The 22,363-nt window shown below is 43.0% G+C and overlaps 2 protein-coding genes and 1 long non-coding RNA gene across 4 annotated transcripts; 1 reads left to right on the top strand and 2 right to left on the bottom strand.

Moving 5' to 3' along the window:
• Nucleotides 1-712: 712 nt before the first annotated feature.
• LOC130275757 (uncharacterized) lies at nucleotides 713-5,830 on the bottom strand. The gene is made up of 4 exons (XR_008844890.1): nucleotides 5,752-5,830; nucleotides 3,694-3,970; nucleotides 1,995-2,092; nucleotides 713-1,153 (listed from the first exon to the last, which is right to left on the bottom strand). It is a non-coding gene; the product is annotated as an uncharacterized LOC130275757 (long non-coding RNA).
• Nucleotides 5,831-7,055: 1,225 nt separating this feature from the next.
• Nucleotides 7,056-10,369, top strand: LOC130275756 (putative nuclease HARBI1). Of its 2 annotated transcripts, XM_056524111.1 has the most exons (4): nucleotides 7,065-7,140; nucleotides 7,231-7,489; nucleotides 8,734-9,454; nucleotides 9,880-10,369. In XM_056524111.1, exons 3-4 carry the CDS (start codon nucleotides 8,755-8,757, stop codon nucleotides 10,251-10,253), a joined length of 1,074 nt encoding a protein of 357 aa, XP_056380086.1. In that variant the 5' UTR covers nucleotides 7,065-7,140; nucleotides 7,231-7,489; nucleotides 8,734-8,754; the 3' UTR covers nucleotides 10,254-10,369. The 2 variants fall into 2 exon arrangements, with proteins under 2 accessions (XP_056380085.1, XP_056380086.1); XM_056524110.1 differs by lacking the exon at nucleotides 7,231-7,489 and having other exon boundaries at nucleotides 7,056-7,140.
• A 570-nt stretch (nucleotides 10,370-10,939) lies between these two features.
• On the bottom strand, nucleotides 10,940-13,885 carry LOC130277437 (uncharacterized). The gene is made up of 2 exons (XM_056528109.1): nucleotides 13,658-13,885; nucleotides 10,940-11,676 (listed from the first exon to the last, which is right to left on the bottom strand). The coding sequence occupies exons 1-2, from the start codon at nucleotides 13,815-13,817 to the stop codon at nucleotides 10,940-10,942; spliced, it is 897 nt and encodes a 298-aa protein (XP_056384084.1). The 5' UTR covers nucleotides 13,818-13,885.
• Nucleotides 13,886-22,363: the final 8,478 nt, after the last annotated feature.

The following is a 22,363-nucleotide window of genomic DNA, read 5'->3' as shown; positions in this document are numbered from 1 at the left end:
TTAACCTAAAAGATACAGACAACAAAATCTCCAACATATGTAAGTAGTTTCCCATGCGGTTTTTACAAATATGTGACTGCATACGTCAGGGAGAGGAGGAACCGCTCCCTGCCGCATGCGGTCCCGTATCTCATATAGTTCTATGAGCGACCGGAGACTAACGCTGCCTCCGGTCGGCTCCGATTTGTAAACATATGCGGTTTCTAACCGGACCTTAAACCGCAGTCAACTGCGGTTTAAGGTCCCTTTAGAAACTGCATACGTTTGCAAATCAGAGCCGACCAGAGGCAGCGTTAGTCTCCGGTCGCTCATAGAACTATATGAGATATGGGACCGCATGCGGCAGGGAGCGGTTCCTCCTCTCCCTGACGTATGCGATCAAGTATCTGTAAAAACCGGGTGGGAAACCACCCTAACACTGAAACGTGTATTTTTTTGTTTTACGGATTCAAAACATTGCATTTTTCTTCCAAAACAGTAATTCGAGCGAGCACATGGTCAAGTTTTAAATTTATTTTCTCCTCCATTTTTTTGGATTAAGGTGGACATTTGGCTAGTTTTTTTTTTTTAATAACAATTTATTGAACTGTTTTAGAAAGTAAATGTACATACATTTATGTCATGCAGTCACATAGTAAGATCATAGAAGGTATCTGTGCGGTACATCTTCCCGCAACATAATAAAAGAGACTTACATATTCCCAAAAATGTGATTATGATGTACATATAGAGCAAACAAGGACCACAACTAGGATAAAACAATGTATCTCGTGCCACATCATGGTCTGTAAATTTTCAATCCAAATATAGAGATACCCAATCCAAAAACAAAGAACACAACATAGCATTGTGAAGCTATAAATTCTTATTTTCATAGAAGCAGGTAATCATTCCTCTACTACAGCAAGAGCTCCAAGAGTTCCTTTCAGGGACTCCAGAGCATACCATTCAGTCATCCGATATTTGAGCATCAGACGTCTGACATTTGGCTAGTTAACTCTTCTTGCATTTGACATAGCCTCCGATCCAGAAATCTAATAGTTTTGGTTTCTGGATTCTCCCTTTGTGGCTCTGGAAGTTGTTCAAATTTTTCACTATCAATGGGTTGCAAATGCAATGTAAAATATTCTGTTTCCGGGCAAACCAACATTTCCTGTGAAAGAATTAGACACATTTTGCATCAATAATGTCCTTCGTCAATTTAGGATGTTGCGTTCCTGGTAAATTGTACATATTAATATAATAAAGTGGATTACACATTAGAGATGAGCGAACTTACAGTAAATACGATTCGTCACGAACTTCTCGGCTCGGCAGTTGATGTCTTATCCTGCCTAAATTAGTTCAGCTTTCAGGTGCTTCGGTGGCCTGGAAAAGGTGGATACATCTCCTAGGTCTGTATCCACCTTTTCCAGCCCACCGGAGCACCTGAAAGCTGAACTAATTTATGCAGGATAAGTCATCAACTGCCGAGCCGAGAAGTTCGCTCATCTCTATTACACATCTTGCCCCCAAAACATTGTTGAATAGTTAATGCTTTTTGTGTAATCGATAAACAAGTGATGGCCCTGACACAACTTTTCATTTTTTGCAAAACTTTTTACCGGTGTTTGCAGCCTCAAAGTGGGGCTCTTGCGTGAACCCTGATTTGAGCAATCAAATGTGGACAGCAAGGTCAACATATTTTTAGTTCGGAGATCGAATTGATTTTCCCTTCCAATACTTTGCATCTGATATCTCCTTTTCTCCCATTTAGATTTTCTCTGTGTTATCTATAATCTGCTAAGTAATGATTATGTTTTGTATTTGGAATCTAAATTTTCCCGACTCAGAAAGGTTTTAATTGTAATAAAAATAGAAACACAAGAAGAAAACTTTTACGTTGGTTAATTTACATTAACCACTTAGCTACTATCCAAAGGAGAGTGGCCAAGATGCCTAATTATGTGTGTTTGCAAGTTTGTGCCACAAGGAGGTCACTAAGCCGGACTCACCTGATTCTCATCTGGCTTGTTGCAATTGCCACTAACACTTGGCTCCTCCTCATCTGTACATTTTGCCTGCAACTGTGTGTCTTCCTTTGGCTCATGTTCTGAAAATTAGGATTGTGGATTATATATTATTTATTTGAAAGGATTGATTAACTAACCACTTAAAAGATTGGCAAAATACGTTACCAAAATTCATATGCATTAATGTTTAAGCCATGTTGATTTTTCTGAAATACGTTAACCATTTCTGGGAATGTTTTTTCGCCTTAGTCTCAGTCAGATTTCCACACTGTGAAGGGTGGTTCATCATCAGGCATTACATCATCTCAAGCCATAGAAGGGAGAAATTCCTCACTTACTATGATACACCCAGGCCAGACCAGTTCACTGTGAAATGAGATAGGATTGGCTAAGGCTGCACACACCATCTCTGCACTAATAGCTTTTGGACTTCTGCCAGGCAAGCAGGAGTCCAAAGTCAGGACAAGAGATGTGTGGAAATGTGCTCGGGACCTGGAGGGAGACACCTGTTGTTCCATTTCTTAAATAGGTCAAACATATGTCCAATGTTTTGTGCCTTAAAAATAAGGCATTGTTACTAAGTAGAAGTGACCCAAAGGCTTTGAATCCCAAACATTTTGTGCCGCAAAGTTAACCTTTTAATTAATATAATTGTTCCCATCCAAATTCGATTGGCGGGTTTATCACCTGTAGGGCACACAGCTATCCTGTACATGCCACTGGAAGTCTGCATGAAGCGTTGTTTGAACTTTCTCACTGGAATTACCAGCCAACATACACCCTACATGCATCTATCTGGGATATACTTCAAAAGAAGCTTCTTTATTTCCAGCAGCATGAGTGAACATACAAAATGGTGCAGGTGGCCAGACAACCGCACGAGCAACGCCCGTTTTGCACGTAAAGTGCTTCTTCCAGTTTGTTGTCGTACTCCCATATCCTCCCTTAAATACCTGACCCTAATCCTGACGTAAAACAGAGGTGGGGACTAGCTAACAAGCATCCGCCGCCCTAACATTCCTCATATATTACGTCATACAAGTGCGCTCACGATGCTCCGTTGCTGCGGATACGAAAGGGACGCACACGCTGGTGCCGGAAGTGACGTGGATAAACACTCCGTCAGCTAACCTGTCGTGGCTTCCCCCGTCTCCACAGCAACTCTGCATCATGTGACATTCTTCGCACTGCGGGAAAGGAAAAATAAGAAGGGGGATACATGGTGGGGGTGTGTTGGCCGATGCACCGTGTCCCTTTGTTGGAACCCTTAATGCAGACTTACCTTACATGACCCTGTACAGGAGCTAGCGGGGTTAGCAGGATTGGAACACCCACAATCACCTACTTAACCTATCTACTTTTGGGAAATTCAAAAGTGTGGGTTTTCCTGACAAACTCCTTTAAACTTAAAGATTTCTTTTGACACCTTAACTCCACGAACATGGCCCCATAGTTCAGAAAACAAAGTAATCCTAACTAGTTTCCCCAACCCAACAAAAACTTGGCTTACTTACTTTTTAACAATCACATTTGAAATTAAAAGAGTGCGTCAAATTTGTGCTTATGGGCAACATCTCCTTTTCACATGTTTTTAATGAACTCCCCTAGACTTTACTTCCCTGTTTTGCCTAATTTTCTTTTTTTTTTTGTCAGTGTTACTTAGCATAATATATGTACTTACCTTCAGCAATCTGTCGGCGAATAGACCCCAGTCTACGAGTTTCGCGAACCTTTAAGTCGGAGAACCGTTTTTTTTACTTGTTTGGGAGTGTGGAATGTTCCATATTTTTCCTTAAGATAGGTAGCTACTTGAGACATTATGTCATGTTTTTGCTGGTTCACCTGCCCTCTTGGGGCACGTGTGGCACTCAACTCATCAATGAGCCGAACCATATCCACAAGTTCTTTATGATGGAAGGTTTGCCCCCGTTGTCTGGCATTTGTGGACTGTCTTTTCTCTGAAAGAATGAAAAGTGGAATCATGAAATATCTGTTATATATGTTGTGCTTCTAATTTGTTACATATTTTTCTAAGCTTTTTAAAAGCCAAAATACCCACACGCAGAGGAACAGTGTTGGACTTGACAGTAGCAATTTTTGGGCAGACCACCAACCCAAATGTTGCAATGTCCAAATGAAATACTCTTGCTCTGCACATGTTTAAAAATTGGCAAAAGAATAGGTCCAACACATATTTTACTCCCATATCATGTACAGTAACCTCCCGACATGCGATGGCCCCGACATATGATCAAATCGACATATGATGGCCTCTCAGAGGCCATCGCATGTTGATGTCAGCATCGACATACGATGTTTTTAGATGTCGGGGCCATTGCATTAACTGCTATCCGACAGCCCAAAATGCTTAAGCTGCTGTGGGATAGCAGTTTAAGCATCCCCGGCAGCTTCACTTACCTAGCCCCGCTGCTCCAGGTCCTCTTTGCGATTCTCCGGCGTCTCCTGCAACTTCCCCCTGGTCCGAGCCTCGCTTTCTGGTGTAGTTATTACATCGCTGCGCATGCCGTCCCGGCGCAGCAACGTAATAACATCACCAGAAAGCGAGGCACGCACCCCGTAGAAAATGCCGGAGATGCCGGAGGACCCCGAAGAAGATGCCGGAGCAGCGGGACAGCAGCAGGAACCCATGGGACAGCATCAGGAGCGGTGAGGACGCTGTCAGGAGCGGCGGGGACAGGTCAGTATATAATGTACTTTTTACATTGCAACAATCCCTCAACATACGATGGATTCAACACACGATGGGTAGTTTGGATAAAATTACCATCGGATGTTGAGGGACCACTGTACTGTTTCTACACTTGTTACAATTACTTTCTCTGTTTTTGAACACAGCCACATTCCATGTTAAATCTGAGTGTACGTTCATCTAAATGGATACCCAGCAGATTTGATGATGTTTAGCTGCCAATTAATGACCACTGTATGCTGCCTTTACATGTGCCTGCTTGGATTGTAACGGTATGTTCCCACTACGGACTTTGCGCGGAATTCCACAATCGTAAGTCCGTGTTGTGAACATTACATTATTGCAAATGGGTCTCCCCGAGACCTGTTCACACTGTGGAATTTCATTTGTGCAATATTTTGCCAATGAATGTAAAGCACAACAATAACATGTAATTACAGTCAATGTTGATGGGGCAGTGTGGCGCGGTCCTAAAGCGGCCGCCTGGCAGTCTGAATCTCCGCTGGCTGAATTAAGCTATTGGAGATTCTGTTCACACTCTGAAGAGGGTGAACATAACCAAAATAGGTAGCACCAAGCAGACCCACTGCAATGTGCGAGCTGCTGTGTGCATGTGCAGTAGCCTCAAACATTGCCTCAGCCATCTGCCTAGCTACACATTGTTGTAGCTTTTTACAAACCGGTACAGAGTAGAAGTTGACCCGTTTCAAAGCACCACCAATCAGATTGCAGTTTTCATTTTAAACAATGCCTCCACCAAATTCAACCATCCCGAAAAAAAATTTCTCCGTCAAACTGCGAAATTGGACATCTGGGCAGGTTTTTAGTCATCTCCATCTATGTGTGCGAGATTTTGGCATGTGCCTTGCCTCGCACATTGGTAAAGTGTGTCAGCTCATCGTGGTCATTTTAGGCTTCAATCAAGCACTTACACATGCAGCATGCTGCGTAACATCACACGACCATTTGGAGTTTTTGTTTTGTGTTGTATGAAATAATGTTCTCATCTCAGTATGGAATGTAGCCTACCTGACGTGACACTTTTGGACTGCTCAGTGCGTGGTTGTTTGGACATCCTCACCCACGTTTTTGAATTCTTGACAGATCTGAAATATGATACCAAAGAAGATCAGGCATGGATTTATCTGACTTAAAGGGAAGTAAGAAACATCACAGTGTTCTATGTCTGAAAACATGTCTCCATTAATATTTGTAAAATTTACCCTAGCCATATGTTCAATTTTTTAGGGTGGGTCCAAGGCATTGGGCCAACTGGGCAAAATTTTATGTTAGAAATTATTTTAGATGGCCATGTTTGCACTAACAAAGGTAATGTATCCTTAACCAGCTTGAGATCTGTTTCCCAAAGCGCCACCCACCCCACCTGGAAGAAATGCTTCCCCCGCCCAGCCAGCACAAAAATTTGGGATCCTAAATAGTTTTACAGAATTACATTCGATCAAACTACAGGGCAGTCAAATAATGTGTTGCTAATTATTTGATGTGCATGCCAAATGACATAGGGCTACTCACAAGTGACGTCTTCTCTGAGTTGACAATCAGCTTTTTGGTTTTGGTAAACACCGAACCTGGGAGAGCACACCACAAACATTTAGTTTAAAATTCACACACAAAATGCTGCCTCTTTACCAAACCAACATGTTTTTTGCCAAAATACCTAGTGACCCTTTGTGCATGACTATCAAATTGTATGGCAACATAGGTAGCTGTATGCCCTCTATCAGGGTCTTTCTAATTAATTTTGGGCCAACAATAAAAATTAAAAATGGAGGCACTCCCTCACCACATGTGTCATTATATGTGAAGGTCACAGGACAGGGGTTATTCGAAGTGATGGGCACATCAGGGTGGCGTTAGATGTGAGGGTCACATGTAATGGGGGGCATTATGTGGGAGGGGCACATGACAGGGGTGAATTCTAAGTCATGGCCATTATATGGGCAGATGACGGGGGAGGCCCTGTCATGTGCCCCTCCGAGCTAATACCCCCTGTCCTGTGCCCCATGTCCTCTGCCACTCACATCTAATGGTACCGTCATGTTCCCCTCCCATATAATGCTTCCTGTCCTGCCCCCTCAGGGGGCATTCTACGCAAGTGGCACAGGACATGGGCCATTCTAGGTGAGGGGCAAATGTCAGGTGGTCATTCTATGTAAGGGGAACATGAGTGTCCGCATGCTCATTGCGCAGCAAGGGCCTGGGACATCCCTGCATCATGAAGATCTAATTTATGACGCAGGGATGTCTCTATTACACTGTCCGCCAGTGAGTGACATTGTTGACTGTACCAGTGCTCCTTCCAGGTGTCCCGCCTGTCTCCCCCCTGATGGTCTCCCTGCTTCAAACTGTCTTTAACTGACCTCCTTACTTGCATCCTGGACCATGGGATAACGAGCAGTAGGTTTTTATAATCTAACTTACCTAAGTTGATGTTATGGAGAAATGTTTTTTGCTTTTGGCTGAAACATACCTTCCTTTCGGTTGCAGCTCCGCAGTGGCGTTCTTTACTGTTTCCCAGCGGCGTCGTTGCGATCACATGTCCCCCAGGCATGATAGGCATTGGTTAACTGGTTTGGGCTCTTGCTATTGGTTGGCGCCGTGCATTAGCTTGTTTTTTTGGCGCAATTGCGCAATTTTTAAACGGACTTGCGCCAAAAATAAAATTACCAGGGACCAAAACCCCGCGAAATAAATAAGAAATGGCGGAGCTACTCACACTCACACCGAGCAACCTGGAGAGACTGAGGTAAGGCAGCCTTCAAATGGTATAATGGGTAATCAGGCCAAAAATTGCAAACATTAACAACAATGTAGATGAGGTTTAATGTTATAACCTGTATGTATTGCTAGGCAGGGCTGCCATCCCAAATAGTGGGGCCCCTTAAACAGCTAAAGGCCTGCCTGCCCCCCCAACAAAATCAACTTATTAGGCTTTTTATCAAATGTTGATTAAATCAATAAAACTAATTTGATTTGGGTTGTGGAAGGGGGTGCTGATTAATTTACAGTAAGACGGTAAGGCAAAACTACAACTCCCAGCATGTGGGACTACATAGTAGGAGATAGTATATATCAGTGTTTCCCAATTAGGGGTGCCTACAGCTGTTGCAAAACTCCAGCTCCCAGCATGTGGAACTATATAGGAGTATGTAATATAGGCTAGACTAGATACTAATATATAGTCCAACATGCTGGGATTTGTAGTTTGCCAACAGCTGGAGGCACCCCTGTTTGGGAAACATTGACCTATACTATATATTACTGCAATTTCATCAGCAACCACCCACCCCCCTCCCCAAACCAAATCTAATTAATCTGGATTTGATCTAATTATTTTTAGCCAATTTAGTAGTTTGCTAAATTTTTCAGATAATGTTGGGCCATGTAAATGTCTGTTCATTTTGCGATTTTGTTATAGGCAATTTTGCGGACACATTTTTTTTTTGCTGTGGTTAAAGTTTCAGCAACGTACCTTGCAATGTCCAGTAGGTCAGTAACGTATAGGTTTTTTGAGGCTTACATTCCAGTGTTACGGCCCTTTTTTTTTTTTTTGTTTCCTTCGCCATAACTTGGTGTATTCCACAAAGATTAACATTTTTGTTTAGGGAATTTTCTTTGTTTCTTTGCTTTTTAACATCAGAAGCATTCCAAACTTGTTTTGTACTAATTTTTTGGGGGTAACACATCTTGACCAAATTGGGGAGAACTACTAACAGCATGGAACACACAGATTTGGCCCTGGGGTCAGTCCAAACACCCAATGCGAGAATCCATAATAGAGCAGAGATGCATAGCGACTGGATCGAGTGCGCGCATTATTTTTACAATATTGGTGTTAGGCTTGTGCAGGATAGCAAAGGAGGAGTCTGGACCTTGAAATCCTCAGGTTAGATAAAGATTTTAGTGATATGTAGATTAGGTGAAAATGGAGTACCCCTTTAAGAAATGTTGGATCTAGCTAACCTTTTTTGATTTTTTGTTTTCTTACAGTCTCACTAAAACAAGATTACAATGGAGGCACACTTACCCATAATGATGATGTGGCAGAATGAGGAAACACAACCTCAGTCCTTAATCACAAAACGTCGTCAGCCAAGAGTGTTCAGAGAGCGTGTGGCACTCAGTTCTTTTTCTGAAATGGAGATAAGACAGCAGTTTAGATTAAGTCGACAAGCAATTGAAGAACTCTACAGCAAAATCCAACCTAGTTTGGAAAGAAAGACAAAACGTAGTCAAGCCATTCCTGGAATGACAAAGTTAATAGCTGTGCTGCATTATCTCGCATCGGGCTCCTTCCAATATTGTGTAGCTTCCAAATTTGGAATAAGTCAGTCAGCTTTCTCAAGGATTGTTCACGAAGTGGTTGAAGCCCTTTACAATGTTGTAAATGATTATATAAAATTTCCGCTAACCAGTTTGGAACAGAGGCAAATGATGGCAAAATTTTATGCAAAGGCTGGATTCCCAAACATTCTTGGCCTTATCGATTGCACACATGTGGCATTGATTCCTCCGGCCCAATTTGAGGCAATTTACCGCAATCGTAAACTTTTCCACTCCCTCAATGTCCAAATTGTGTGTGGGCCCAATTTTGAAATTCTGGATGTAGTGGCATCATACCCAGGCTCAAACCATGATTCCTATATTTTACAACAGAGCTTGTTAGGAAACATGTTTGCAAATGGTTCCTTTGGAGATGGCTTGCTTCTAGGTGGGTTCCGGCACATTTCTTTACAATCATGTAAAATGATGTTCATTCATTCATATGTGTTTGGTGTAAAGGGACTAGTTCCCTGTTTTTAGAGAGCTCTGTATTCTGAATTTTGGGCAAGTTGCACACATTCAAACACGGATAGCTTACTTGCATTGGACGAAAGTTGTCCATCGCATCTTAGCCCCTTTCCAAAGGATAGGGGATAAGATGTGTGATTTCATGTATGATGATGCAGTTAATCCACAGGATCTCTCCTTCAGCTACCCAGGTCATCTTATGCAGCTATTGTGTGGTTTGTTGAGAAGTAGTATTTTGAGCCAGATGGCCTCTACCGTTTCCACATTATTATCCTTTTTGAAAATAACAAAAAAGGGGGACAGGAATTAAAATGTTTTTAATATGGAATTATTATATTCTTGCAGGTGACAATGGGTATAGTTTGCAGTCTTGGCTGATGACCCCATACTTAAATCCTTCAACAGCTGCAGAGAAAAAGTACAATAGGGCACATGTTAAAACACGAACCCAGGTCGAGAGGCTTTTTGGCATACTAAAAAGCCGTTTCCGGTGCCTGGATATCACTGGTGGTGCCCTACTCTACAAGCCAGAATTTGTGGGTAAACTTGTTATTGCATGCTGTATTCTACATAATATTGCAAATACTCATCAAATTCCTATTGAAATAGCATCAGATTTACGCGAACATATAGCATGTCAAGGGGAATATAGACAAGAAGGCACGCATGAAGGTCGGGCAAGACAGCAGGAAATTACACATCGGTTCTTTAGAAACTAATTTTTGCAAAATTCTTTTGGAAATGTGTTAGAGCCTTTTACATATTTAATTTTACAGTAGTGTCTTTCAGATTAAATGTTACCTTGGAAACTCAGTTGGCCAGATTAAATGTTGTATTTTCCTGCTGTGGACTACTTGTTTTGTCTTGTGTTAACTGACTCCTGATTGTTCCCCCCACATTTAATTTTTGGGATTTTCTTGGTATAATTGAGCCAAAAATGGCAATCATTTAGGAATACACAACTATGAGAGACAATTAAGTAAACCTGGATATTATACTAAGGAGTTTACCTTCCCACACATTTGTTTTAATTATTTATCTTTTCTCAAAAAAATAACACACCACACAAGTTAAGACTCAAATCAGATTAGAGTTGTACATATCTGTATATATTTACATATGGTATTATATTCGCCAAAAAAAAAAACATAGCAGTTATATGTTTGTGCGATTGTTTCACATTTATGGAAGCAAAAACCAAAAAAAAAAAAGGAGGAAGATGCCTTTCTGTCTTATACATGTTGGTAAAATTTTCAAAAATAAGAAAATTAACTAAATTTCCAAGAAAAACAAAAATGCACGTGGGATAGGTAGTCATGTTTAAAGGGACATAATCTACGCCTTTTTTTAAAACAAACTAGAACAAGTCCACAACAACTAGATGTAAACACAAACAAATTGTTAGCTAACAATCAAAATTTGGAAAAGATTTTAGCCTTTTTTTAGATGGAAGGGAACTACAGAGAACTGACCCCATTTCTGTTTTGACATCCATCAAATATTCAGCCCTAGTAGAGGAAGGATTATTGGTCTGTTGTGAGGCAAGAACTGGTGGTGTGGGGCATGTTACCCTGTGTGTGGACAAATCTAGAACTGAGGACTGAGGAGGGGATTGAGCAAATAAATCTGACTGAGTATTTATGTTTGGTGTTAATGAGCGAGACCGGGGGAATAAACCAGAATAATTTGAAACCGAATGTAAAGTGAGCCCTGATGAGGTTGAGGCCACATCTCCTTCAACAGACAAGTTTAATGAGGCAGGTTGTGGTGACACACTACCCAAACTAGTGCTTGGATGTGTCTCAACATTAATGTTAACAATGGTGGGTGGGTCAACTGCTACTTGGCTGACACCTTGGCTTTGTAGACTTTGGGCATAGAGTTGACACATTACTTTCAAGGAATGATCAATATTTACGACAGCGTTAGCAATCACCTTAAGATTTGCCTGGTTTCGCTCAGTATAATCATTTAAGAACCGAGTTTGAGCTGGAGTGAACCCTATGTCATTGTTGATATCTTCCTCAATTGACCCAGTCTCAATTTCTTGGGGAATTGTCTCCTGTGCTATGTCCGCAGTTGGTGGTTGATCAGCTGGTCTTTCGGGCTCCTCAACTGGTGGTGCTATTGGTGAAGTATTGTCTTCTCCAAAGAACAACACCCAAAAAAAAAAAAAAAAAATTATGAACACTAAAAAGAGTTAGTACAAAAAAGGACAGCAGTAATAACCGTAACGCAATATATACGCCCAGTGGGGGAGCTTAGTAATAACCTGTCCAGAGGCAAAGTTGCTGAGTTGCCCATAGCAAACAAGCAGATTGCTTCTTTCATTTTGCCAAGGTCTTGTTAAACGTGAAAGAAGCAAGCTGATTGGTTGCTATGGGCAAGTCAGCCACTTTTTGCGGGACAGGTTTTGTCCAATCTCCCCCTAAGTGTTTGTTAAGGGGATATCAGGTATGTAACACACTTTGGTATGTGCATAGTGAGGAGCCCTTATTGTAACATATATGTTGTAGTATGTCTGAATTTGGAGATCACACATGTCGTGAGTTTTACTTTGGTGCACCAGTACGTTAAATGTTTAGAAATAATCTTTTCACTTGGGTTTACGGACTTTAGGTGTGTTTGTGTTACATTTTGCTAAATCATCATTTATATTTTAACAGACTTAATAAAGGTTAATTGAAAATTTGACTTTGTGTCCACAATTTTGGAGAACACAAGGGGGGAGATTAGCAAATACCTGACCCAAGCTAAATGAGGACATTTTCTTGGGGGGTCAAAAACAGACCACTGTAGTGATTTGTCACACGCCTATTTTAAACTTAAATAATGTCTGTGATTGTTTGCTATGGGCAACTCACAATTTAGAGGGTTACACGTTTGGCAAAATAGACTACAACATGTTGGAGAAGCCATTTGTGTATTACGACACTGTTTTTGCAAATGTTTGCATGAGCATTAAAGGGGCACTCCACTGGAAAACATTTAGATTTTTTATATTTTGAATCAACTGGTGCCACAAAGTTAAACACAATTGTCAATTATTTTGATTAAAAAATCTTGATCCTTCTAGTACTTATCAGCTCTTTACTGACACCCCCTGTCCGTGTCAGAAACTATCCCGAAGAGGCTAGGTTTTCTAGGGGGAAATGCTTCTAATCCGGATAGTTCCTGACACGGACAGGGGTGTCATTAGAGAGCAATGTTGTCAGACCAAAAAAACTAAACGAAAAATGTATTGGTTTTAGACAGCAGCTGATAAGTACTGGAAGGGTCAAGATTTTTGGAGAGAAGTCATTTACCAATCTATTTAAAGGGTTATTCCAGGAAATTTTTTTTTTTTTAGATATATATCAACTGGTTCCAGAAAGTTAAACAGATTTGTAAATTACTTCTATTCAAAAATCTTAATCCTTTCAGTACTTATGAGCTTCTGAAGTTAAGGTTGTTCTTTTCTGTCTAAATCCTCTCTGATGACTCCTGTCTCGGGAAACGCCCAGTTTAGAAGCAAATCCCCATAGCAAACCTCTTCTAGACTGGGCGTTTCCCGAGACAGGTGTCATCAGAGAGGATTTAGACAGAAAAGAACAACCTTAACTTCAGAAGCTCATAAGTACTGAAAGGATTAAGATTTATTTAATAGAAGTAATTTACAAATCTGTTTAACTTTCTGGAGCCAGTTGATATATATAAAAAAAGTTTTTTCCAGGATAACCCCTTTAACTTCCTGACACCAGTTGATTACTTAAAAAAAATAAAGAAAAATTCCAGGGGAGTACCCCTTTAACATTTGACTACGAAGATGCCAACATTAAAGGGGTATTCCGGTGCTTACACATCTTTTACACTATCCAAAGGATAGGGGATAAGATGCCTGATTGCGGGAGTCCCGCAGCTGGGGACGTCCGTGATCATGCCCGCGGCACCCTGTTTGCAATCAGTCTCCGCAGCGGGTTGTCTCCGACTCTGATTACGGGCGACTACAAGGCCGGCAGCGTGTGACGTCATACCTCTGCCCCCGTGTGACGTCGTGCTCCGCCCCTCAATGCAAGCCTACGGGAGGGGGCGCGCTCACCAGCAATTTAGATGAGAAGCAGAGAACAAATAGGAAATAACTCACCATGCCTCTGGTGTGCTAAAGCCATCACATCCAGATCAGCAACCCCTTCTATTTGTTCAGTGGCAAAAGTTTTTCTGACCAGTTCCTCCATGGTGCTAAATTGTATGTTAACATGAGGAACAACAGAAGTTCCTCGCCTTTGCTTGGTTAAAATACCCATTTTTTTTTTAACTTGGCTTCGCAAGTCATTCCATTTTTTTTTTTATTTGCCCCACATTCCTCTTATCCACTCCAACTGCATTAACACAAACGAGAACTTCCTTCCACAGATTATTCCGAAAACCAAGAGTCGTTTGTGACTTATTTACAAACAGATCGTCAAATTGCAAAACAACCTACAAAAAAAAATAAAAAATTGTCATTAAGATTACAATCTGCAATACATTTGAATTAACCACCAACCAAAAAACCAAACTAAACCAGACTCAAAAAAAAAATGGGCAAATGTGGGTAAGGAATATGGCTAAAAAAAAGATAGGTAATGAACACCTAAAAGCTTATGTTCACACAAGTCTTGCTTTTAACCTCTTAAGGACGCAGGGCGTATGGATACGCCCTGCATCCCGAGTCCTTAAGGACGCAGGGCGTATCCATACGCCCGTGGGAATTCCGGTCCCCACCGCTAGCCGGTTGGGGACCGGAGCCGGATGCCTGCTGAAATCGTTCAGCAGGCATCCCGGCATATCGCCCAGGGGGGTCATTATGTCCCCCCATGTCGGCGATCGCAGCACATCGCTCATCAATTCAGATGAGCGATGCGCTGCGATTCCGTTCCCCGCCGCTCGCCGGGCGGGGATCGGAGCCGGATGTCTGCTGATTTCTATCAGCAGACATCCCGGCAGTGTGCCGGAGGAGGTCCGGAGGACCTCCTATACCGGCGATCGCTGCAGGACGCCGGTAACTACTAACCGGCGTTCTGCAGCGGTTCCGGGTCATCAGGGTCACGTGTGACCCTGTGACCCGAATATAGATGGTGACTGGTGGTGTAGTATACACCACCAATCACCATCCATGCTGTACTGGGGGCTGGCATTGTGGCCACCCCCCTCAGTACAGTTGTGATTGGGTGGCCAAAGTGGCCACACCAATCACATAGTAATGGGAGGGGATCTGGTGGGCTAGGAGCATGTTGCTCCGTTCTGCCCGCCATTTCAGAGAGATCTGGTGTGCAGGACGGAGCCCCGTGCTGCCCACCATCCCCTCAGTAAAAAAAAGTGCCCCTTGCCCCCTTTCTGTGGCCCCTTGGCACAGAAATCCCCAGGGATAGCTTTAGATTTAGGTAGGGACAGGCTAGGGTTAAAAAAAAAAAAAGTTTTTATTATTTTTTTTTTTCAGCGTACCTCAGTGGGTGTCTGTGGGTCCGTAGCACCTTTAGCTGCGTGACCCCAGCCCTGCTGGGTCGCTGCGGTCTGCCGCCAGCCTTTTTTTTGGCGCAGATCTTATTTTTTTTTTTTTTTTTTTTTAAGCGTGTGTGCGGACCCTCTTAGTTATAAAAGAGCGGTCCGCCACCGTTTGTTAGAGCCCACCCGCCGCTGATCAGTCCCGTAGTACTGATCAGTGTTTTTTTTTGTGGTGCCGGCGCTTTTTTTCGCGTTTTCTAGCGTTTTTTGCACCCATAGGCGGTCCGTGCCACCAGCAGCAGGCGTGTACTGTGTGGCCGGACCTTACCTGTGTGTGTGCGGCGTGCCTCACCGCTGTCAGTGATTTATCACTGATCAGCGTTTTTTTTGTGGTAAAGGCACTTTTTTCGGTTAACGCATATTTTTTTTTTGCACCCATAGGCGGTCCGTGCCACCAGTAGCAGGCGTGTACTGTGTGGACGGACCGTACCTGTGTGTGCAGCCTGTCCCACCGCTGTCAGTGATTTATCACTGATCAGCATTTTTTTTTTGGGTTCAGGCGGGTGCATTTTTTCGGGGTTAAGCGTTTTTTTTATTTTATTTTTCGGGTTTTTTGTGTGGGGGTCTGTGTACAAGCCACCAGCCACTGTTCTGGGCTGAGTGGCCGGACCCCCCCACTGACTTCTGTGCCCCCTGCCGCCACAAGCGCTAATCAGTGCGCACACCACTGATTAGATAAACGCTTTTTTTTGGCGTAGGGCTTTTTTGCGCTAAAAGTCCCTTTTTTGTTTTTAAAAAAAGTTGCCTTTTTATTTTTTTTCTGTTAGGGCGGGTTAGTTTAGTTAGGTTAGGTTAGGTTGGGTTAGGGCGGGTTAGGGAGGTAATATCGCACCACACCACACGCAGCACACACACCAATAAAGTTTTCCCCCCCACACACACATACCCGTATCCCCATTAGAGTAGGGAAATGGCCCGCAGAGCGTTTTCGGCGGAGGAGGCATATGCCATAATTGCCTCCGACACCGAGAGCTGCTCAGAGGACGATGAAGACCCCACCTTCCTTATTTCATCGTCCTCCTCATCATCTAGTTCAGATGATGAGCCACCAAGGCGGCGAACTCGCCGCCGTGCGGCGCCGCAAACCTCCTCTGCCCTTGACCCTGTGCCCCATGCTAGTATGAGTCCCCCTGGTGCTCATACTAGTGAAGCCCCCCAGCCAAGGTCACTGGTACCTCGTACCGGAGAACTTGACTGGGCCGAGCCAGCAGACCACGAGCCCGTGATTCCTGAGTTTGTTGGCGACTCAGGAATCAAGATTAACATCGCCGGGTTCACTGAAAAGGACTTTTTCGGTCATTTTTTCAGTGACGACTTTGTTAATCTAATGGTTACACAGACGAATCTGTACGCCCAACAGTTCGTCGCCGCTAACCCGGGCTCACTTTTAGCTAGACCCGGCGGCTGGACTCCAGTCGATGCAGCCGAAATGAGGACCTTTTGGGGCCTCGTGCTGCATATGGGTCTACTTAAAAAACCCAGTGTCAGGCAATATTGGAGTGGGGACATCCTGTACCAGACCCCGCTCTACAATATGGCCATGACACGTCCCCGGTTCGAGGCCATTCGGAGATGTTTGCATTATGCTGATAATGCGGCATGTCCCCCCCGAACTGATCCCGCGTATGACCGCCTGTATAAAATCAGGCCGGTCATCAATCACTTCGGGGCCAGATTTTGGGAGGCCTATGTCCCTGGAAGGGAGGTCGCTATTGATGAGTCTCTCATCAGCTTTAAGGGGAGACTCAGCTTCCGGCAATACATCCCGACCAAGCGAGCGCGGTATGGCGTGAAGATGTATAAACTTTGCGAGAGTACCTCTGGGTACACTTGCAAGTTTATGGTGTATGAGGGACGAGATTCCCGCATTGAACCCCCAGATTGTTCCCCCACTCTGGGTGTTAGCGGGAAAATCGTTTGGGGCCTTTTGCACCCATTGCTAGATAAAGGTTACCACCTTTACGTGGATAACTTTTATACTAGTATCCCTCTCTTCACATCCCTCGCCGCCAGATCCACGGTCGCTTGTGGGACAGTCCGGAAGAATCAAAGAGGCCTTCCTTCCTATCCCCTGCAGACTCCTATCCCCCGGGGTGAGTCCCGTGCCTTTTCCCATGAGAACCTGTTGTTGGTCCGGTATAAGGACAAGAGGGATGTCCTTATGCTCACCACAATTCATGGGAATGGCAGCACCCCTGTCCCTGTGCGAGGTACCGTGGGACCGGTCCTCAAGCCCGATTGTATTCTGGACTACAATCGGTATATGGGGGGAGTTGATCTTTCTGATCAAGTCCTCAAGCCATATAATGCCATGCGGAAAACACGCGTATGGTACAAAAAAGTTGCGGTCTACATGGTACAGGTTGCCATGTACAACGCTTTTGTACTGTACAAGTACGCTGGCAACACAGGGACATACCTGGAGTTCCAAGAGGAAGTTCTAAAGGCCCTCATCTTTGGTGACCGCCAAAGAGCGGGTCAGAGCACCTCTGGAACTTCAGGTCCCCGGATCGTCCCCGGCCAACACTTTCCATGTGTGATCCCCCACACTGGAAAGAAGGGACGATCTCAGAAGAAATGCAGAGTGTGTCGCAAGAGGGGGATTCGGAAGGACACCACCACTCAATGCGACACTTGCCCCGATCATCCGGGCCTCTGCATAGGCTGCTTCAGGGAGTATCACACTTCCATGGAGTACTAAATTTTCCATCCTTTGCCCTAATTTTCATTCCCCAAAATTCGACTCCAATGTACCAGTCCAGAGTACATTGTCTTCCAAATTTTATACCAACCCCCCCCCCCAAAAAAAAATGACAAAAAACACCTTTTTCCCAATACCCCCAATATCTTTTTTTATTTCTTCCCCCTAAAAAATGGGTCATGGGACACAGAGTCAACAGCATTGGAGGTTTGCAGTTGCCTCAAATGTGCAACGCTCTCTCTCCCCACCTGAGCGGGTTGCGCATTTGAGGTAACAGAATAGGGACGGCCCCATACATCCCCTTCCCAGAATGATGATTCAGAGTATAGGGTTTGGGGTGGGCATCCTTTTTACTTTTGGCTGTACTCTGGGTCATCATTCTGGGAAAATAATTGGCATATCAGTTCTAAAATTGCAATTTTCTTCCCCCCATAGTACTCTTTATCCATTCCTGGAAAATAAATGAAGGGAACACCCGTCTGTTCCAAATCTCCACTTCACCCTATACACCTTCCCTAGGGGGTGTACTGTTTGTAGTATTCTCACATGTGGGTGTTCCTTTCTTGTATTTTCCTCTGAATGTATGTAACTTTTAGGTCCGTAACAAACATCCGCCTCAAATGTGAAGAGTTCTCGCTGAGCTCTGTCGTATTTCCAGGCGACAATTCGGAGTCACATGTTAGTTGTTCCCAGAAAAATGAAGCAGAGTATAGGTTGAAAATTGCAATTTTCAAAAGCTAACCTTCATCCATTCCTGGAAAATAAATTTAGGAAACACCCGTGCGTTCAAAATGTCCTCTTTACCCCTATACCCATTCCCCAGGGTGGGTACTTTCTGTAATGGTCTCACATGTGGGTGTTTCATTTTTGTATTTTCCTCGGAATGTATGTAACCGTCAGCTACTGATATGCCATAGGCCACAAATACAAAGTGACCTCTATGACTTCTGAGCCTTGTTGTGCGCCCGTCCAGCACGTTACCCCATATGTGGATGTATTTTTATAGTCAGGGGGAAAAGCCCTCCAAAATTTGTAACCCAATTCCTCATATTACCCCTTGTGAAAATGTTAATAATTGGGTAACCCAAGCATTTTACTGTAAAAAAAAATCTAATTTTTCAATTTATGGCCCACTTTTCAAAAAACCTATGAGGTGTTATTTCCCGCTGTACCCCTTGTTGTGTTCATTGAGGGGTGTAGTTTCCAAAATGGTGTCACATGTGTTTTTTTTTTTTATGTTGGGTACTTTATAAATGCACATGACCCCCGACTTCAATTTCAACAAAATTTTCACTCCTTCCATTCTGAGCATTGTAGTGCGTCCACAGAGCAATTTACATCCACATATGGGGTATTTTTTTTCTCAGACAAAATTGTTCTTCAAATTTTGGGGGCCTTTTGCCCTATTACCCAATGTGAAAATGAAACATTTGGGGTAACGCTATCAATATAGTGCAAAAAAATCAAATTTTTCACTTTTATGGCCCACTGTTCAAAAAACATGTGAGGTGTAAGTACTCACTGTAACACTGTTACATTCCCCGAGGGGTCTAGTTTCCAAAATGGTATGCCATGTGGTTTTTTTTTTGCTGTCCTGGCACCACACGGGCTTCCTAAATGCGGCATGCCCCCAGAGCAAAATTTGCTTCCAAAAAGCCAAACGTGACTCCTTCTCTTCTGAGACCTGTAGTGCGCCAGCAGAGCACTTTTCACCCCCATATGGGGTGTTTTCTGAATCGGGAGAAATTGGGCTTCAAATTTTGGGGGGTATTTTCTGCTTTAACCCTTTGTAAAAATGTAAAATTTTTGAGAAACCAAGCATTTTAGGTAAAAAATATACATTTTTTTTTACATATGCAAAAGTCGTGAAACCCCTGTGGGGTATTAAGGTTCACTTTACCCCTTGTTACATTCCCCAAGGGGTCTAGTTTCCAAAATGGTATGCCATGTGGTTTTTTTTTGCTGTCCTGGCACCACAGGGGCTTCCTAAATGCGGCATGCCCCCAGAGCAAAATTTGCTTCCAAAAAGCCAAACGTGACTCCTTCTCTTCTGAGACCTGTAGTGCGCCAGCAGAGCACTTTTCACCCCCATATGGGGTGTTTTCTGAATCGGGAGAAATTGGGCTTCAAATTTTGGGGGGTATTTTCTGCTTTAACCCTTTGTAAAAATGTAAAAATTTTTGAGAAACCAAGCATTTTAGGTAAAAAATATACATTTTTTTTTACATATGCAAAAGTCGTGAAACCCCTGTGGGGTATTAAGGTTCACTTTACCCCTTGTTACATTCCCCAAGGGGTCTAGTTTCCAAAATGGTATGCCATGTGTTTTTTTTTTTGCTGTCCTGGCACCACAGGGGCTTCCTAAATGCGGCATGCCCCCAGAGCAAAATTTGCTTCCAAAAAGCCAAACGTGACTCCTTCTCTTCTGAGACCTGTAGTGCGCCAGCTGAGCACTTTTCACCCCCATATGGGGAGTTTTCTGAATCGGGAGAAATTGGGCTTCAAATTTTGGGGGGTATTTTCTGCTTTAACCCTTTGTAAAAATGTAAAATTTTTGAGAAACCAAGCATTTTAGGTAAAAAATATACATTTTTTTTTACATATGCAAAAGTCGTGAAACCCCTGTGGGGTATTAAGGTTCACTTTACCACTTGTTACATTCCCCAAGGGGTCTAGTTTCCAAAATGGTATGCCATGTGTTTTTTTTTTGCTGTCCTGGCACCACAGGGGCTTCCTAAATGCGGCATGCCCCCAGAGCAAAATTTGCTTCCAAAAAGCCAAACGTGACTCCTTCTCTTCTGAGACCTGTAGTGCGCCAGCAGAGCACTTTTCACCCCCATATGGGGTGTTTTCTGAATCGGGAGAAATTGGGCTTCAAATTGTTGGGGGTATTTTCTGCTTTAACCCTTTGTAAAAATGTAAAATTTTTGAGAAACCAAGCATTTTAGGTAAAAAATATAAATTTTTTTTTACATATGCAAAAGTCGTGAAACCCCTGTGGGGTATTAAGGTTCACTTTACCCCTTGTTACATTCCCCAAGGGGTCTAGTTTCCAAAATGGTATGCCATGTGTTTTTTTTTGCTGTCCTGGCACCACAGGGGCTTCCTAAATGCGGCATGCCCCCAGAGCAAAAATTGCTTCCAAAAAGCCAAACGTGACTCCTTCTCTTCTGAGACCTGTAGTGCGCCAGCAGAGCACTTTTCACCCCCATATGGGGTGTTTTCTGAATCGGGAGAAATTGGGCTTCAAATTTTGGGGGGTATTTTCTGCTTTAACCCTTTGTAAAAATGTAAAATTTTTGAGAAACCAAGCATTTTAGGTAAAAAATATAATTTTTTTTTTACATATGCAAAAGTCGTGAAACCCCTGTGGGGTATTAAGGTTCACTTTACCCCTTGTTACATTCCCCAAGGGGTCTAGTTTCCAAAATGGTATGCCATGTGTTTTTTTTTTGCTGTCCTGGCACCACAGGGGCTTCCTAAATGCGGCATGCCCCCAGAGCAAAATTTGCTTCCAAAAAGCCAAATGTGACTCCTTCTCTTCTGAGACCTGTAGTGCGCCAGCAGAGCACTTTTCACCCCCATATGGGGTGTTTTCTGAATCGGGAGAAATTGGGCTTCAAATTTTGGGGGGTATTTTCTGCTTTAACCCTTTGTAAAAATGTAAAATTTTTGAGAAACCAAGCATTTTAGGTAAAAAATATACATTTTTTTTTACATATGCAAAAGTCGTGAAACCCCTGTGGGGTATTAAGGTTCACTTTACCCCTTGTTACATTCCCCAAGGGGTCTAGTTTACAAAATGGTATGCCATGTGTTTTTTTTTGCTGTCCTGGCACCACAGGGGCTTCCTAAATGCGGCATGCCCCCAGAGCAAAATTTGCTTGCAAAAAGCCAAATGTGACTCCTTCTCTTCTGAGACCTGCAGTGCGCCAGCAGAGCACTTTTCACCCCCATATGGGGTGTTTTCTGAATCGGGAGAAATTGGGCTTCAAATTTTGGGGGGTATTTTCTGCTTTAACCCTTTGTAAAAATGTAAAATTTTTGAGAAACCAAGCATTTTAGGTAAAAAATATATATCTTTTTTTACATATGCAAAAGTCGTGAAACCCCTGTGGGGTATTAAGGTTCACTTTACCCCTTGTTACATTCCCCAAGGGGTCTAGTTTCCAAAATGGTATGCCATGTGTTTTTGTTTTGCTGTTTTGACACCCTAGGGGCTTCCTAAAGGTGACATGCCCCCCTAAAACCATTTCAGAAAAACGTACTCTCCAAAATCCCCTTGTCGCTCCTTCCCTTCTGAGCCCTCTACTGCGCCCGCCGAACAATTAACACAGACATATGAGGTATGTGCTTACTCGAAAGAAATTGGGCTACAAATATAAGTATAAATTTTCTCCTTTTACCCCTTGCAAAAATTCAGAAATTGGGTCTACAAGAACATGCGAGTGTAAAAAATGAAGATTTTGAATTTTCTCCTTCACTTTGCTGCTATTCCTGTCATTTATGGGGTATTTCTAATATGAAGACCCTTCAAATCCACTTCAAACCTGAACTGGTCCCTGAAAAATATCGAATTTGAAAATTTTGTGAAAAATTTGAAAA

Source organism: Hyla sarda, chromosome 6 (genome assembly GCF_029499605.1).
Source record: "Hyla sarda isolate aHylSar1 chromosome 6, aHylSar1.hap1, whole genome shotgun sequence".
NCBI classification, from domain to species: Eukaryota; Metazoa; Chordata; class Amphibia; order Anura; family Hylidae; genus Hyla; species Hyla sarda.
The sequence above is the reverse complement of the archived record's forward strand: the minus strand, read 5'-3'. Positions and strand labels throughout refer to the sequence as shown.